Here is a 19,385-nt window from a genome sequence, read left to right on the forward strand (position 1 = left end):
TGTTAGGTTAGGTATTTTTTCATGACTTCGGGGACTTCTGTTTTCACAAGAGTGGCTTGTTAACACTCTGATCAAAGATGTAAGGAGAAAAGAGCTCATTAGTATAGACTATATTTGACATAGTTTGTCAAACTTACAGATAATTTAAAAAGTTTTAATTAGTGAATATTTGACTTCCTTCTCTCATTGAATCTTTTATTTTTCTAAAGAGGATGTTTTAGTAATGGACAGTGAGGTTATTGAATACAAGCTAGACTTGATATGATATAGATTAAATTTAAGAATTTGTTTATAATTTTGATTTTCATCTGTTGATCTTTTGAATAGGTTATTGTTTTATAGCACTGTTCTAGGAATAGAAATAGTAGATATTAACTTGTTGCTATTATTATGTGGAAAATACAACCAGGAGGTGGTTTGGCCTGCTCAAATTATTTCTGAGATTGTTCCTGTGCTTTTGCCTACTTGAAGGTACACTTTAAAAAATATCGACGTCATTTTATTTAAAAAGCAGCTCATTAGTTTTTCAGGAATTTGCTGTGAATATCTGTGCCAGGTTCAGGATTAAACGATAGCCAAATGCTTATGACATAAAAAAGTATTACTGGGGGGTATAGTTTCCTTTTAATATGAAAACCAGTTAAATGAGTTAAACTCTGGCTAGAGGAAAACCACATCTGCGTCTTTCTCTGACCATGGTAAAGGACATTCTGAACATTACCACTTAAAACTAACTTTTCTCTTCAAGGGTTCCTGAAATTGTGCCAGCTGACTCCAGGTCCACCCTGACCCCACAGCATAAACCATGCTGTGATGTCACAGCTACCATAGAACTCCAGGGTAGTGTTGGGCTGGCCCATGTGGGCTCAGGTAAGTCCTGGCTTTTTTTTTACCATTTGGCATTCTTTTCAAAGTTAGTAACCATTACAATTTTAATGTCATAAAGGAAAATAAGGCAAAACTTTGAAAACTGTGCCATATATGGGGGAAAAAATAAGTCTGTTTTCTAAACATCTATGAGCCAGCTCTAAATTCTAACCAATGGAGTTCCATAGTAGCTGTGAAGTCCCCAGTGAGTCATTGACCTGTGGCTTCAAAATATGTAAACTCTGCTCCTGGCCCAGCTTACGGAATAATATGTTTGCTTTTTATTTTTTTTAACTGTTTAGCTAGTAATATATAATATAGTGGCTTTCATTTATTCTTAGGTCCTCATGTTTTAAGAAGTGTATTAACCCTTTATTTGTAATTATGTTTTGCTATTAGGCTAATTGTGCATTTCATTCAATTTTGAATGTATGATGATACTGCAGATTAGTTTTATAAAATTAATCTTCTCAAGAGTGTCTTCAGCTGTCCTTTTATTTGTCTTCATAATATGAAGGAGGAAGGGACAGAAGGCATAGTACACGTTTGTTAAATTTTAAAAAAAGTACTAAGAGAAAGATGTTTCAGCTGGGCACGGTGGCTCGCGCCTGTAATCCCAGCACTTTGGGAGGCTGAGGTGGGTGGATCACCTGAGGTCAGGAGTTCGAGACCAGCCTGATCAATATGGTGAAACGCCATCTATGCTAAAAATACAGAAATTAGCTGGTGTGGTGGTGTGCACCAGTAGTCTCAGCTACTCGGGAGGGTGAGATAGGAGAATTGCTTGAACTCGGGAGGTGGAGGTTGCTTTCGGTAAGCTAAAATTGGATCACTGTACTCCAGCCTGGGTGACCGAGCAAGACTCCGTCTCAAAAAAAAATAATAAATAAAAAGATGCTTCAGTTACTCTTGGAGGCATTGTGAGATGTCAGTAACCTAGCAAACATGTATATGTTGATTATCTTCTCTTGGAACTTTGCATTTTTTCCTGGCCTTTGTCCTATAAAGTGAGGTTTTAACACTTGCATTTCTTTGTTGTCTTTTCCTGGCCGCCAACTCTTCTACCTGATTCCTACATTCTTTGTGTCTCCTGACATTAAAAGGTGCTCAAAGTGTAACTACGTGAAGAACTCAGATATTTTGTAAGGTTTTTTTTTTTCTTTTTTGCATATATTACGATGCTTTTTCCCTGCTCCTTAAGTAGAAAACATGCGGTGGCTAAAACTTTAAATTATATGCGTATGGGCCAAATACTACTAAACACCATGTCTACAACAAAAACCTGTCTGTGAAGTAATGTCTAAACTTTCAGAAGTTCTCTTTGAGCAGTGTGCAATAAAGACATAGCAAAAACTGGGATAGTTCAGTGACATTTTCGTGAAATTTGATTTGTAATAAATTTACTAATCTTTGTAGCTGAAAATGTACCAGTCACCGAGACTATGAACTTTTATGGTTAATGAAAAGAATGAAATTACATATTCCCCAAACACTAGGTAATAAAATAATTTTCTTTTAAATGTTATTTTTTTACCTATACTTTAGTGGTGTGTGTTTTTCCTGCTCTGGGAAGTTTGGAGAATTTTGTGCTGTCAAAAACTGAGAATAGTCTGTTCTCCTCATCTTCTGTATGTCTGCCATGCTGGGGAATGGGCAGTATGCCTGTTTGTAGTTTCATGCAGAGCATGGAGTAGGAGGGACTAATTAAGTGTTTTTGATCATTTTGTATTAGGTCAAATAGAAATCCTAGTTGTGTTTGTGTATATCGGCTTTATTGAGATACAATTTCACATACCATGCAGTTCAACATTGAAAGTTCTGGTTATATTTTTAAAAAGCACTTAATGAAAGCAGAATGGGTGATGATATTGTACATTATAGTTCCAAAGTACAGTTTGCTAATTTTGTCGTACTGTGTAGTCTGCACCCCACTGCCCAGTGCTCATTAACTTCTAATTACAGAAATCTCTCAGAGACATTAGAGAGGAATTTCTGAGATGAGATTCTTCTAGACTTCAGCTATATGGTGAGTTAGCTAAAAACAATGAAGTGATTTGAAGATCTCCCCTTCTTCCAAGCAAAAGAAGGAAGTTATTTGGTGCTTAGCTTTAGATTACCTCATCTTTGTCTTTGAGAAATAAAAAATAAACATGAACACATTAAATACAAACACCTACATACATGCATACACATATATACACATGCATTGTACAGCTCTTCCTCTTTGTTTTTTCAGGTAAGTTGATCAGACTCATGGGTTGTTTTTGGAAGTGTTCGGAACATTTTTTGTGTAATACAAGAAGTTTATAAGTAGATAATATTTTTAGGTTAGAACTAAAGACTATAAAACGTGCATTGATGCTACATATACCTGAAAATAGTCAAGGACTTTGATAGGACTGAAGGGAAAAGTCATTGCCTTCATACAGAAATGCTGTGAAGTGGAAGGAAATGGCATGGGCATGCTCAGTCCTCAGTAAAAGAAAACTGCATTGAATTATCTTAAAAGTTATGGGTCCTACCAGGCTATACTTAATTGTTCATTAAATAAGCAGAAGTTTTAGAGTTCTTTTTGTATTTGAACATAATAACTGGAAATAGAAAACTCTTCAATCATAGATTTGTTTTTAGTTCAAGTAGCACTTTCTGGTCTATTTGAAAGGCCTGCCCCTTTAGGAAGATTTATAGCCTTTATCGCATGCCATCCTTGATTAAGCTTTACCTTGACTTCTCTAGGGCGCACTGTTCCTCATAAGGATGTGTAAGGTGGGTGAAGGCGGGGCATTTGTAGCTGAACTTGTTATATGCATAGTGAGGAGTTTATCAAGCCACATTGCTGTGAAAATAATTCCTATAAGAAGGCATTCTTAATATAATGGGTTTTCAGCCTGAAGAATGTGTATGTCTGTGTTTGGGGCAGGGGTTCATTTTTTTTTGGAGAGGATCGAAATTTGCAGAAAGGACTGCTTTGAATATTGGAGTCACATTTTCCCTGTCTTTGTACTTCTCATATTGCCTGGCAAGGCATTCCTGTATATCATGAGGATTCAGTAAATGTGGGAATTATTTTGAAGCCTTGTTATCTTTACTAATGGTAGAAAATTGTTGCATTTTACCAATCTGTTACATTCTAAGGAATATGTCTGATCTAATTCCTAATTCAAGATGGCAATTAAAATACTTTTTTAAAAGAATGCTAAGAATATTTTTACCTAGTATTAGTATTCTATCCAGCAAACACATTTGTCTTGATGTAATTTAGGAAGCACTTAGAAGTATTTGGTCCCACAGATAATTTTTTAAAAGTTGCTTTAAACCCCTTTTGTGGTAGATTGGAAGCGAATCTACTTTTTTTTTTTGCCCAAGCTGATACCCGTACTTTACGAGACTGCTTAGTAGACAGTATTACTGTATTTACCTAACATTAACTTGTGTTAAGATTAATAAAATGGCTCAGTGGTAGTGGAATGTTCTTTATAGATTTGGGCAGAAGTGATGTTTCTGTTTCCCCCCTATTCTAACTGGATTGTAATGTTTTATTTTAGCACATTTTATTTGAAATCATCTGGTTCAACTTTTACTTTATTAATAATTCTTAATGGATATAAGGAAGACTTGGCTGTGAGAGAATCTGAAATCAGAATGTTGCCAACGTTTACTTACAGTGAAGATGGTTTCAGTTGCCCCAAGGTGTTTCAAAGCTAAAGAGCAGTATGGAAAGTTCAGCATTTGTTTTGATTCTGCTTTAAGAATGCAGTGTAAAGGGCAGGAGGAGCTCAATACCAGCTGGAAGCACATCCCTGTCTCCTTGGTTTCTGCAGTCAGGATGAATGCAGGACCAGAACCAGGGGCTCAGTGTCTCTTGTGACGTCTGGTTTCTTATACTAGATTATCGATCTTCGATCCAATTCTTACAGTCTAATAATTCCTCTAAATCCCACCAGAGCCTGGAGCCTGCTCTGATGGTAAGGTAAATGTATAGGCAGTTCTAGTTCTGGAAAGAAAATTTTTAAAGGGAAGGCAAAAAACTAATTTTCCTTACGCTTACAGGACATTTAAATGATGCATCAGGATCCAGGAAGCACAGAGAAACACTTAAAGAGTTTGGAGTGATTGCTACGGTTTGTGTTTTTTGAAGAAAGTGAGAATTAAATGCTTTTCTATCTTGATGCTTGTTTTAGGGGTTGTAGAAGGTGATTTAGCTGCCATAGAAGCATACAAGTCATCAGGAGGAGACATTGCACGTCAGCTCACCGCAGACGAAGTACGCTTGCTGAACCGTCCTTCTGCCTTTGATGTTGGCTACACTCTTGTACACTTGGCTATTCGTTTTCAGAGGCAGGATATGCTAGCAATATTGCTTACAGAGGTAGGTTTGGCATTTTGGTTAAATGTTCCTTTATATTAAGGAAATCTATTCTTTAATGAAAAAAGTTTTCTTTTTTGATTTTTATAATGTTTCTCTAAGCAGCTTTAAAATGTTTTGAATTCTTTTACCTCCTTTAAAAAATAACATTAAACTTAAGAGACTTTTAAGAGTATATGCTTTCAAATATTTGAATAGTCACAACGATGTTTGATTCATCATGTTTGGTTCAAACAAACCTGGAATGTATCTGTCATTCTTTAGTCATTCAATTAACAGATATTTACTGTATATTTACTGTGTGCCATGCACTGGGCTGAGAAGGGATAATTGTAAAGATGTTGGCTCTTTTCTTCATTGAATCTCCAGCAAAGTAGAGAAATGAACTGGTGGTTCTGTGCAGCCTGTGCCCTGGTAGATGTAAATGCCAAGCACTATGCCAGTGATTGAAGAGTTTTGAGGTGTCATGTCTTCTTTCTTACAGCAGGTAATGTTTTTGCTGCAGTTTGAAGGGGAAGAGTTAGGAGTTAGCCACATGAAGTGAATGAGGGAGAGAAGGGAAGTTGAGGAAAGCGTTTTTACAGGGCGCAGAGATGGTGGAATTTGTGGTGAATCCAGGGACTTGCAGGTAAATAAGCATGGCTGAGATGGTGATTGGGAATGGAGAGAAGGGAAGTCTGAAAGATAAGCAGGGGTTGGATTATGAAGGATCTTCTGTGTCTAGGAATTTGAAGATTATCCCTAGGGCCCTGGATGGTGTTAGGTACAGGCGCACGGGAGTGAGCAGAGCAGATTGTGTTTTGGCTGCTGTACACTGGAGGGGGGCGAGCCTGATTAGGAGGGGGTTGCAGAGGTGCTGGCAAGAACTTCTGCCAGAAGTGCAGAAGGGTAGCCACAGAAGAGTACCCAGAAGGGTAGCCTTAGAAATGGGAAGAGGGTTAGAGGGTTGGAGAAACTGAGGCCCTCAGTCTGAAGAAGTAGACTGACTGATTGGATATGGGAAGATACAGAGTGGACCTAAGCTGATTCTTCCGTTTCTGGCTTACATAACTAGGTACATGCTACAAATGATTGAGAGAGATTGCCTATGAATTATTCAGGATGTGACTACATTATCCAGGTTTTTTTTTTTTTTTTAAGCCAGAGTCTTACTCTGTTGCCCAGGCTGTAGTGTAGTGGCACGATCTTGGCTTACTGCAACCTCTGCCTCCTGGAGTCAAGCAATTCTCCTGTGTCAGCCTCCCGAGTAACTGGGGTTGTAGGCGCATGCCACCACGCCTGGCTAGTTTTGTATTTTTAGAAAGATGGGGGTTTCACCATGTTGGCCAGACTGGTCTCGAACTCCTGACCTCAAGAGATCTGCCTACCTTGGCCTCCCAAAGTGCTGGGATTATAGGCATGAGCCACCACGTCTGGCCAAGGTAACATTTTTAATGGTAAGAGAAATAGAGTAAAAGTGCAGAGAGTCATATTAATTGTGGATTCAAATTTTGTCAGTATATATCTTTTCGTATATACTTTTGCATATTTGTTTATTCAAATTTGCCAATATTTGGGAACCACTACAGGGCACTGTATGGGGATTAAAATATTTGAAGGTTAGATGGAAACATGATTGTAGTATTGTGTCCAGTTTGGTAAGATTCCAGTGAAGCTGGGGTGGGAGGCTTGAGAAACTGAAGGCCATGATGAAAACAAAAGGGCAGGCTTATTGAGTATAAATAAGGGAGAAGGGAACTTTTCGGATAGAGGGATCCAGGTTTTAGAATGTGAGATAGAAGAATTAGAGTTTTTCTAGTGTTGAAGGCCTGGCTGCATTTGTGTTGTGGTGCCTAGTCGTGTTGTCTGTTGTATATTGGAAGGGCCATCAATGTGGAGTTATAGTTGCTGGTGGTGACAGGAGCCAGCATTAAGAAGGCAGTTGTAAACTCGGGTGAAAGTCTTTAGGGGCTCCCCTGAGGTAGGTAGAAGATTATTACAAGGTTTTAGAGGGGCCATCATGAGTCATTGAGCTCCTGAGACAGTCTGAGGACTAACAGTGGGATGATGATAGAACATCAGTATATTTATTGCAGTATCACAGATTATCTGGAAACTTAGCAGCTAAGACAACAAATGTATGTTATCTCACAGAGTTTGTGAGGGTTAGAATCCAGGAGCTACTTAGTTGAATAGTTTTGACTCATACGATGTCATGAGGTTGTAGTCAAGTGGTCCGGGGCTGTAGTTGTCAAAAGACTCAACTGGGGCTGGAGTATCTGTTCCTAAGCCCACTCAGGTGGCTTTTGGCCGGAGGCTTCAATTCCGTGCCATGCAGGCCTGTCTACAGGGATGCTCATGATACAGCAGCTGGTTTCACCCCCAGCAAGTGATCCAAAACAGGCACAGAGTACAAGAGAGTGATCCAGTGTCTTTGAAACCTGCAGTGTCTTTTATAAATGGATTTAGGAAGCAATATACCATTACTTTTGCTGTATTCTGTGGGACATGTGGAACAACCCTGGAACAGCGTGGGAGAGGTGGAGGGGGTTTGTTCCAGGCAAAGAGCAAAATTGGTCATGGATTCAGTCTCCATGGAATAAATACTCCAAAGGACAGAATTAAAGGAGCCAGTAGGGAGACTGGAAGTGGGGGAGCCTGGACTAAGTCTAGACTAAGGGGGTGTGTTGCAGAGAATGCTCAGCCAAATTCTTTTGGAATGAGAACAGGAGAACATTAGAGTTGGGGATATGTATGTGGGGCAGGAGTTTTCATCCGATTCTGTGTCATGGACCCTGTTGGTAGTCTCATGAAGCTTAAGGACTCCTTCCCAAAATACTGTTTTTAAATACAATAAGAAGTAAATGAGATTACAAAGGAAATCAGTTGTATTGAAATAATAGCTACCAAAATACTAAACTAAATTTGTGATATATAAGAAAATACATTTTAATATTGGTAAAAAAGGTGGGGAAAATGGATTTAACTTGAATTAAAACCAAATTCCCATTCAAGTTCATGGACCGTTCCCAAGATCATGGACCCTAAGTTAAGAACTCCTAGCCTATGGAGATAGTTGAGAACCATAAAGTTGAAGAGGTGAGAAGGTGAGTGGCAGGCTTCAGGGGCACATCCTACTTAAGGATGGTGGCGGAAGGGGTTGTTTGGGGGGCTAGGTTTCTTTTAGAATGTTTGTGGTAGTCAGGATCCAGTCCAGGTGGTTTTTGGAAAGGTCTTTCCAGGTTTTTGGAAAGGGCCTGAGAGCTAGCTGATTGGAATAAGCTATTTTTGAATTTACTTTGGGGGAGCCGTTTTAGCTATGTTGCTTGAGAAACAGTCAATTATATTCTGAAAATATTTAATATTTGGTTTTCCATGTTTGAGTGTTGATGAATAGTTGGGCTCTTGGATTTAAGATGTAGTGAGAATTTTCATGGTTAATGGTAATCTTGGTGAATAAAGTCTAGCAGAACTGAATTTCCCTGTAGGAGTTTTTTAATTTTTTTTTTTTTCTTTTAAGACAGGCTTTCTCTCTGTTGCCCAGGGTTGTGATCATGGCTCACTGCAGCCTCATCCTCCCTGGCTCAAGTGATCCTCTCACCTTTCAGCCTCCCCAGTAGCTGGGATTACTGGTGCATGCCACCAATGCCTAGCTAATATTTTGGGTTTTTTTGTAGAGGCAGAGTTTCATTATGTTGCCGAGGCAGGTCTTGAATTCCTGAGCTCAAGTGATCCTCCTGCCTTGGCCTCACACAGTGCTGGGATTATAGATGTGAGCCACCGCACCCGGCTGGAGTTTCAGAATAGGGAGTCAGGTGACTGTGTGGGGTATGCGGGGTTTTTGAAACATTATTTCTTTAATAGCAATAGCAGTTAGTTGTCTGCATATATGATGTAGATGACATTATCAGTAAACCTTAGTCTTTGAGAAGAAGAAGGGGCTGGAAGACCTGTTGCTTCAGACCCCACTGTGGCTGGAAGGCCAGGTTGGTGACATCAGGGAACAGGCTCACTGTGGCTCACTCTGGATTTTTTTTTGTCAGAATCTCTCTCTGTCACCCAGGCTGGAGTGCAGTGGTGCAATCTCAGCTCATTTCAACTTCCTCCTCTCGGGTTCAAGCGATTCTCATGCCTCAGCCTTCCAAGTAACTGAGACTCCAGCTAATACTTATAGTAGTAGTTTTAGTAGAGACAAGGTTTCATCGTGTTGGCCAGGCTGGTCTCGAACTGCTGAACTGAACCAATCCACCCACCTCAGCCTCCCAGAGTTGTTGGGATCATAGGCGTGAGCCATTGTGCCTGGCCTCGAATTCCGTTTGTTACTGGCAGATGCTCAACTGTGATTTTAGAATTCTGTGTATGTATTTTTATTTAGCTCCACAAATTAGATATGACTGAAATGTAAGGTTAAATTAAATCTTTGCAACATTTGTTGCTATTTAGCATTTTAAAAAGAAGAAAAAAATAACAAAAGAAGAAAGTTTTAGCCTTCCTTTTTTTTGTTGTTGTTTTCTTGCTTAGAGGACTGTGCAGTAGTGCTCCCATCTCACTCCCGTCAGGCTGAGCTTCAGAGGTTGGCAGTCTGTGTTTAAACTTGGAGATGCCAAATGCTTTTTTAAAAACTCAAGAGTGGTAACAAATGGAGAGGAAGAAAGGGGGCTTGAGGTCAGTGGGAACTAACCCTTTAAATACTGTGCTTTTTTTGAGTCCAAGTTAGGGTACTTGAATCTTGTGGGAGAAGAGTGTTTGCAGTTTTCCCTTTTTCTATCAGCTGTGATTCTCTGCTTCTAAAGAATGTTTTTATTGGGTGCACGATGGTTAGTCTGCTTAGGTTTTCTGTCCTCCCTCCTCTTCCTGTGATATGTCTATGAACAACACCCTTTTCCATAAATTTTTATGTGCGTCTTTGAGTATTTCCTTGTGATAAATTATTAAATAGAGTTACTGAATCAGAGGATAAAACATTTTTATGACTGTTGCTGAAAAGTTATACTGGTGTATACTTTCACTGGTAAGGAAATAATACCCAGTATATTTTAAGATTAAAGAAAACTTTGAGTTATTGGAAAGTTTTGCTGATTTATTTTAAATACTGTTGTTTTCTGCTTCCATTTGTGGTACATGAGGTGAGAGGAAAGTTTCTTTTGTATTTAAGGTGTCTCAACAAGCAGCAAAGTGTATTCCAGCAATGGTGTGTCCTGAACTGACAGAACAAATCCGGAGAGAGATAGCTGCCTCTCTTCATCAGAGAAAGGGGGATTTTGCTTGCTATTTTCTGACTGACCTTGTAACATTTACATTGCCAGCAGGTAACTGCAAAATCTAATGTAAAAAGACTTTTTCATTTTATTATAGTTATATTTGTGTATATAGGTGAAAAATGTTTTTGTTAGAACGCACATAACATAGCTACTACATGTGCATCTTAAATTACTTGACTGTCTTATTTGTGCTGGAAGTGAGCATACGGAGGGCTACTTGTTAGTAAATGCTTTTGCTATCTGAGAGGAAGTAGTGGACCTCAGATTATTTTTTAAAAATCTGTTTTACTCGTTTATTTTTCTCTTTGGTTTTATTTTAGAATATCCTTTAAAAAAACTCCTTTGAAAAATTTTCCCTTTTTCATTCTGGTATGTTATTTTGAAATTAGATAGCTATATTGGTTACCTGGTATTAAGAGATGGTATTAGAACATGAGCTTTTGATGGGTAGAGTCAGATTGTTTGAACACATGGCATTCTCTTGAATGTATCATTCCTTTTTTACTCATTTTATTTATTTCTACTGTGTTTGTGAAGCAACTTTTCATTTTTCAATTCATTGACAGTTGAAAATGTCCTCCAGAATGTTTTTTGTCAGTTGGCATCGCATAAATACAACAAACACCCAAAGTTTCTAAAATCTTTAATCTGAGATCTCTTTGTTTTGTTGCTGTTTTTTTGTTTTTTTTTTTTTTTTTTTTTTTTTTAAATTGAAACGAGGTCTTGCTCTGTTGCCTAAGCTGGAGTGCAGTGGCATGATCATAGCTCACTGCAGCCTTCAACTTCTGGGCTCAAGTGATCCTCCTGCCTTGGCCTCCTGAGTAGCTAGGACTGTATGTAGGCTCATGCCACCCACCCCTGGCTAATTTTTAATTGTTTTGTAGAGATGGAGTGTTACTTGGGCTAGATTTGAGTGTTTTTAATTTTTATATTCAGACAAACAGGAACGTTTACAAATTGGAGGAGATAGTAATTAAGTTTTCTGAAATTGGAGGAAGTTTCATTTGAAATGCACTCATTCTGTGTATTTAAGCTTACCCCAGAATGATTAATTTTTTAAAATTTATTTTTTATTTTTATTTTTTGAGACAGGGTCTCTGTCATCCAGGCTGGAGTGCGGTGGCAAGATCATGGCTCATTGCAGCCTTGGCCTCCCCAGGCTCAAACAGTTCTCTCACCATAGCCTCCCGAGTAGCTGGGACTACAGGTGTCTACTGCCTCGTCTGATTAATTTTTGTATATTTTTTGTATAGAGACAGGGTTTTGCCATGTTGCCCAGGCTGGGCTCAGAATCCTGAGTTCAAGCAGTCTGCTGGCCTCAGCCTCCCAAAGTTGCTGGAATTATAGGCGTGAGCCACTGCACCCGGCCCAGAAAAGAAATATTTTACGGCCGGGCGCGGTGGCTCAAGCCTGTAATCCCAGCACTTTGGGAGGCTGAGACGGGCGGATCACGAGGTCAGGAGATCCAGACGATCCTGGCTAACATGGTGAAACCCCGTCTCTGCTAAAAATACAAAAAACTAGCCGGGCGACGTGGCAGGCACCTGTAGTCCCAGCTACTCGGAAGGCTGAGGCAGGAGAATGGCGTGAACCCGGGAGGCGGAGCTTGCAGTGAGCTGAGATCCGGCCACTGCACTCCAGCCTGGGCGGCAGAGCGAGACTCCGTCTCAAAAAAAAAAAAAAAAAGAAATATTTTACCTCACACATGTTATACTTGTATATTAAGAAAAAGCTATCTGATAACCTTCAACGGAAAGGGAATTATTTTAGAGACAGTTACTAGTAGATAATTAATAAGTGTAATTAAGTATAAGTTAAGTATAAGTTATGAAACAAAAGATCTTTTAAGTTTGTTTTTTCTTTGTAGATATTGAAGATTTGCCCCCAACTGTCCAAGAAAAATTATTTGATGAGGTGCTTGATAGAGACGTTCAAAAAGGTAAGCCTGGAATTAATGCGTATAATTTACCTTTCATCTGATCAAGTAAGTTTTGTTTAGTAAAGCATGGTGTAGTTTGGTGTATAGTCAACTTGCTTTATTTTTATTTTAAATTAAAGATGTAAAGTCCTGAAGTTCAGTGTTACATTGTATGGTTCACTGTCATCAAATGACAATGTCATATGTCATTTGTTCACTGTCATAGAGTGAACAAATAAAGATACAAAAATTTTAAAACCTTGGTTCTCTGCTTCCTGTTCCAGAATGTGTGTGTTTCTATATTAAACACTTTTTAGAAAATAAAACTAAAGAATTTAAAAGTTGATTAAATTATTCTAGAGACAGAAGATGTTTCAGGTACTCAGAAGTTTATATTTCGATTGGTCAATTTTATTTAGGTGTTTATTGGTAAATTACATATAAACCATTTTATATGTAGAAAATAGGTTCTTTTCCCCATGAATATTCTCTAATGACATAGGTATGGAAATGAACATGTATTTAAATCCATCGTACAGAATTAGAAGAAGAGTCTCCAATTATTAATTGGTCCTTGGAATTGGCTACACGTTTGGACAGTCGATTATATGCACTTTGGAACCGGACTGCAGGAGACTGCCTACTTGATTCAGTACTACAAGCTACCTGGGGCATCTATGACAAGGACTCGGTGCTTCGGAAAGCCCTGCATGACAGCCTGCATGACTGTTCACATTGGTGAGCTGGCATTCTGCCCCGTTTCAACCCAGGAGTGCATTTGCTGGATCATTTCCTTGTAGTGGTGGAATACTTTTTATGTCAGTTATATTTTCTATGGAAACTAGAGAAAAAAACAGTTCGTTTTGGACATTAAAATACTTTGAACATGTCCATGGTTTTTGTTTTTGTTTTTCCCCCAAGAAACGAGATAAAAGCAAGAATAAATGGTTTTTATACTTTTTTTTTTGCTAAATTTTAAAATAGAAACATTTGAAGCTTTAAAATGCAAGCAATTATTGTTTCTATAAAACAGAAGCAGTATATTTGAACATTTCAAATGCAGCATTTCAAGTTATATAGTAGCCTTAAATATTGATAAGGCCTTTGCTCATCTTTTTAGCGATTGATTGATTGATCAACCCGTCGATGGAAGCAGGGTCTGGCTCAGTTGCTGGGCTGGAGTGCAGTGGTGCAGTCTTGGCTCACTGCATCCTCCACCTCCTGGGCTCCAGCCATCCTTCCACCTCAGCCTCCTGAGTAGCTAGAACTACAGGTGCTCATCACCATGCCCGGCTGTTTTATGTATTTTTGGTAGAGATGGGGTTTTGCCATGTTTCCCAGGGTGGCTTTGATAATCCTGATCTCAAGCGATCCACCTGCCTGAGGCTCCCAAAGTGCTGGGATGACAGACCTGTGCTGCCGCACCCAACCTTATTTAATATTTGTGTTCACCTAAGAGGTTATCTTGACATTGTGTTACAAGTTTTTTTTCCTTCCTGAGGGAATCTTAAGATCACATTCTTTATTTTGCAAATTTTCAAACCCATGGAATAATTTTTAAAAATTCAGTGCAACACATTCTGGTATTTTCTTCATTCAGTTTAGCAGTTGTTAACATTTTGTCACACCTGCTGCATATCTCCATACAGAAAGACTCTTGGGTCAGTTCGTTGTAGACATCATGATGCTTTACCCTTCAAAATATTAACATACATCTTTCCAGAACAAGAATATTCTCCTACTCACCCACATCCCCATTCCTACATCTAAGTAATTCAACATTGATTCTGTTATCTAACAGTTCATAATCACATTTCTCCAATTGTCTCAAAGTGTTCTTTATATATATATATTTTAACAGCATGCAGTCACTGGAAAAATAATTGTTTTTGTGAATGAATAGTTCAGATCTTTACATTTATTTGACTTATGTGGTATTTTCTTGGTTCTTTGAACATTATCTCATTTAGTTATTACAGGCATGAGCCACCGTGTCCGGCCTATAAGTTACTTTCTTGAGAGCTAAATTGTAGATCAAAGCATAATGCAGTATGGCTGGGGTGTGTGGCTCATGCCTGCAATCCCATTGCTTTGGGAGGCCGAGGCAGGCAGGCCAGGAGTTCAAGAGCAGCCCGGCCAACTTGTTGAAACCCTGTCTACTAAAAATACAAAAATTAGCCAGGTGTGGTGGTACGTGCCTGTAATCCCAGCTATTTGGGAAGCTGAGGCACGAGAATTGCTTAAATCCAGGAGGAAGAGGAGGTTGCAGCGAGCCAAGATCACGTCACAGCACTCCAGCCTGGGTGACAAGAGTGAGACTGTCTTGGGGGTGGGGGGGGGGGGGTGGAAAGCATAAGGTAATAGAGTAACAATTTGTGGGCACATTAGAGAAATAAAATAGCTTCCTGACTAGATGTATATTAAAGCTAAAGAATGAATGTATCACTCAGGTAGTTTTAGTCAATTAGTAATTGTCCTGGAGAGAGGGCGTTTTTGTGCCTCTTAGTGGAGATGGCTGTATGGTAGTATGAAGTGGGTTCATCGGGCTAGGTAAGCCTGATAATGGTCAGTGCTCTGCCTGTCTGGCCCTCTTGATCAGATCCCATGGTCACCAAGCAGCTTCCTACTCCTGATTTTCTTGACCACTGCTATGGGCCTGTCTGTGTCAAGAGGATGAGCCTTGTTTGGTTTCTAAGACAGTGGGTTCTTGGCATTGTGGTTTCACAGGTCTGCCTTGTAGTTTTGGTTAATGTGACTCTGCCCTGTAAGCCAGGTTTGAACTGTGGTAAATCTACCACTTTGCAGGTCCCCTCTAAAAAGGCAGCCAGCCAGTAATCTTTGGTGGTAATTTCCTTTTTTTTTTTTTTTTTTTAAGACAGAGGCTTACTGTGTCGCCCAGACTGGAGTGCAGTGGCATGATCTCGGCTCACTGCAACCTCTGCCTCTGGGGTTCAAGCAATTCTCGTGCCTCAGCCTCCTGAGTAGCTGGGATTACAGGCAGCGCCACCATACCCAGCTAATTTTTTGTATTTTTAGTAGAGATGGGGTTTCACCATGTTGCCCAGGCTGGTCTCGAACTCCTGAGCGCAGGCAGTCCGCCTGCCTCGACCTCCCAAAGTGCTAGGATTACAGGCGTGAGCCACCGCGCCTGGCCTTTTCTTTGGTGGTAATTTCCTGATCTGTTGAAAGGCCAGAAGTACATTGTGGATTTTAGAAGTGGTGTCTTTTTTTTAGTGGTGAGTGTTTTTGTTGTTGTTTTGTTTTTTGAGAAAGGGTCTTGCTCTGTCACCCAGGCTGGAGTGCAGGGTTACGATCTTGGCTCACTGCATCCTTTGCTTCCTTGGGCTCAGGTGATCCTCCCACCTCAGTCTCCTATGAGTAGCTGGGACTATAGGAGTGTGCCACCACATGTGGCTAATTTTAAAATTTTTCTGTAGAGATGAGGCTCTCACTGTATTGCCCATGCTGGTCTTGAACTCCTGGACTCGAGCGTTTCTTCTGCCTTAGCCTTCCAAAGTGCTGAGATTACAGGCATGAGCTACTGCACCTGGACTTTTTTTTTTTTTTTTTTTTTTAACAAAGACATTTGTGGTGAGTAAGAATTGCTTTGGGGTTTATTCCCACCTGTTCCTCAGAGCTGGCTATGGGTGATCTTGTGAGTCTGAGTTGTCACTAATGCTTGTATCGGGACTGGAATTCTCAGATGGTTGTGAGTCATTTGAGGTCCCAGAAGTCTAGCATAGAGATAGGGAGATTGTGGGCAGATCTCTTGAGCCTAGGAGTTCAAGACAAGCCTTGGCAACATAGCGAGCGAAACCCTGTCTCGACCAAAAAATACAAAATTTAGCCAGGTGTGGTAGTGTGTGCCTGTAGCTCCAGCTACCTAGGAGGCTGAGGTGGAAGGGTCATTTGAGCCTAGAAGGTTGAGGCTGTGCTGAGCCAAGATCATGCCACTGCACTCCAGCCTAGGTGACAGAGTGAGATCCTGCTAAGAAAAAAAAAGATAATCAAGGGGAGGAATAGAATCTGATAGGCTAGATAGGGAGTGGGTACAGGGTGAGAAGGAACTAGGCTGTTTGTTTACGGCCACTGGCAAGAGTTGTTGCAGCAGATCTTTTAGTCTATAGTCCTGACTCTTAAAAGATGCTTCAGGAGTGAGCACCTAGGGCTGGCGTATGGACAGGTGTCCTAGAACAGCATGGTTTGGCATCACCTCCTCCAGTCCCTGCCACTGGGGAGCTTTTCCCGATGGTTTACAGTTCAGGCATAGGAAGCTGCATTGATTACAGTGATCACACAGACATCCTTACAGTACTGGGGTGGGTTGGGATGAAAATTATCTAGTGGTTAGATAGTAAGTGTTGTTGCCATGGATTCGAGAGGTCAAATATACTAGCCTTAAGGAATAACCCTTACATAGTTCTTGTGTTGAGTTGCATCAGGTTTGTCCACTGGGCTTGTCATGTGGCGAGTAGAGAGTAGAGTGAGAGTGAGTAGGCATGGGTTTTCTAGGCCAGGAGGGGAGGAGCCAGCATATAGCTTGTGTAGTCTCCTTTTTAAGATGCTCTTTGCTGAGGTGGCCTTTGCACTTAATTGAAATCAGCTGGAATGAGATGTTTTCTTATATAAGATACATAGTAAGAACTGAGAAAGCAATTTTCTTTTATTTGAACCCCTCCACCCATCACTTCAAGATAGGCTATTTGTGTTTGTAGCTAGCTGTGCTGTTCTCTTGGATACTGCTGATTCTAGCTGACTCAGGTTCTCAAGTCTGAATATATTGTATTTGCTTTTTATTGACATGCCAACCCAATTTCCCAAGGGGCAGGTGGAGGCATTTAATGTAAATTGGGGGAAAAAAAATCAGTATAAGTCTTTCAGAATTATTCCTTTTTTCTTTTTGGAGACAGGGTCTTGCTGTGTTGCCTAGACTGGAGTGCAGTGGTATGATCTTGGCTCATTGCAACCTACACGTCGTGGCTCAAGCAATTCTCCCACCTCAGCCTCCCAAGTAACTGGGACTACAGGCACATAGCACCATGCCCAGCTAATTTTTTTTTTTTTTTTTTTTTTTTTTTTTTTGTGGTGTGTTGTGTAGAGACAGGGTTTTGCTATGTTGCCCAGGCTTGTCTCAGACTCCCACCTCGGCCTCCTAAAGTGACTGTTTTTGTTATTACGAAGAATTGTCAGCCGGGCCTGATGGCTCAGGCCTATACCAGCACTTTGGGAAGCTGAGGCTAGAGGATTGCTTGAAATCAAGAGTTCAAGACCAGCCTGGGCAACATAATGAGACCCTGTCTGAAAACAAAGAAAAACACAATGAGATACTGCTTCACATGCACAGAAATAGCCATAACCAAAAAGACAGATAATAACAGTGTTGTTGAGAATTTGAGAAAATTGGAATCTTCATACATTGCTGATGGCAACGAGAAATGTTCTAGGTCTTGAACTCCTGGGCTCAGGTGATCTTCTAGCCTCAGCCTCCCAATTAGCTGGGATTGCGGGCACATGGGCTGATTGTGGATTGTGGTTTTGATTTGTATTTCCCTATTTAAGTGATGATATTGAGCATCTTTTCATGTTCTTACTGCTCATTCATGTATCTTCTTTGGTTTAGTATCTTTCCACGTCTTTTGCTCATTTTTAAATGGGTTGTCTTAGTATTGATTTGCAGGTGTTGTTTGTATCAGGTCCCTCATTGGATATCTGCTTTGCAGATATTTTTCTCTATTCTGTGGCTTGTCTTTTCACTTCATTAGCAGTGTCTTTTGAAATCAGGAGTCTTTAATTTGATCAAGTTCAATTTATCAATGTTTTTCTGTTATTGCTCATGCTTTCGCTGTTGTATCCGAAGAGATTTTTGTCTAGCCCAAGGTCATAAAGATTTACTCCTGTGGTTTCATATAAGAATTTTATAGTTTTAACTTTTATGTTTAGGTCATTTTTGTTTTACATTTTGAGGTCATTTTTGTTGAAAGTGTGAGGTGTCCTAAATTCACCTCTTTGCATGTGGATACCCAGTTGTTTCAGTACCTTTAATTGAAAAAACCCTTTCTACATTCTATTGCCTTGGCGATTTTGTCGGAAATTATTTGACCATACAAGTAAGGGTTTGTTTCTGGACTCTTAATAGTAATTTTTCTATTGATCTATTTTTCCATTGGACTATCCTCATGTCAGTACCAGACTGTGTGGATGTTCATATCATTGTAATACATTTTGAAATCAGGAGTGTAAGTCATCTGACTTTGTATTTCTTTTTCAACATTGTTTTGACCATTTTGAGTCCTTTGGATTTCCATATAAATTTTAGGATCCAGCTTATCAATTTTTGTAAAAAAGACAGCTGGGATTATGATTGGGATTGCATTTAATCTGTAGATGAATTGGGGTGATGGTGGTATTGCCAGCTTGACAATATTGAGCCTTCCAGCCCATGAACATGGAATTGAGTTTTGAATGTTAAACCAAACTGGTATTCCTGTGCCATCTGGTCACACGCTGGTGGATTTGGTTTGCTTGGCTGTTCTTATGGAGACCCTGGTAGTTTCAGAGTTTAGGTCTTGGGGTGGTGAGGATGAATATTTTAACATGTTTAGTTTTAAAGTATATTTTATTGAACTCCCTTCTTCAGTGGTCTTTGTAGAGTTTTGAGTGCAATCACCATTGAATTTCTGGCTGACTTAGCTGTCTTACTTACAAAGTGATTTTAGGCATTAACCAAGAAATTTCTAACTGCCTGCAACTTTCAGTAGTAACAATTTCTGAGTTTGATATTTCTCCTTGAACTTTTCAAAACATTGTATTTCATCACTGTTGCCAAAATTTTCAGACACACTTCTGTGTATCTTAGCTATTATAAAAGAAGAATATATATATTTTAATTTTAAAACATTTGGAATTATAATTAAACATCCTCCGTTACCTGGAGTATGAAAAATGTTTTAAACTGAGTTTTTACTCTGGAACGTTACATTTTAATTTCTTTAGA

The 19,385-nt window shown here is 39.6% G+C and overlaps 1 protein-coding gene across 3 annotated transcripts in view; it reads left to right on the forward strand.

The window, feature by feature from the left end:
• ZRANB1 (zinc finger RANBP2-type containing 1) overlaps positions 1–19,385 on the forward strand; it is a 74,924-nt gene that overhangs the window by 48,852 nt on the left and 6,687 nt on the right. For 2 of the 3 annotated variants that reach the window (XM_030940091.1, XM_030940092.1), the window contains 4 exons: positions 5,049–5,236; positions 10,368–10,521; positions 12,341–12,412; positions 12,931–13,129. In XM_030940091.1, the coding sequence (XP_030795951.1) occupies positions 5,049–5,236; positions 10,368–10,521; positions 12,341–12,412; positions 12,931–13,129 (613 nt within the window). Of the gene's footprint in view, positions 1–748; positions 871–5,048; positions 5,237–10,367; positions 10,522–12,340; positions 12,413–12,930; positions 13,130–19,385 lie in introns of all 3 variants that reach the window. The other variant, XM_030940093.1, reaches the window with a different exon arrangement.

This window comes from Rhinopithecus roxellana, chromosome 11 (genome assembly GCF_007565055.1).
Source record: "Rhinopithecus roxellana isolate Shanxi Qingling chromosome 11, ASM756505v1, whole genome shotgun sequence".
In the NCBI taxonomy this organism is placed as follows: Eukaryota; Metazoa; Chordata; class Mammalia; order Primates; family Cercopithecidae; genus Rhinopithecus; species Rhinopithecus roxellana.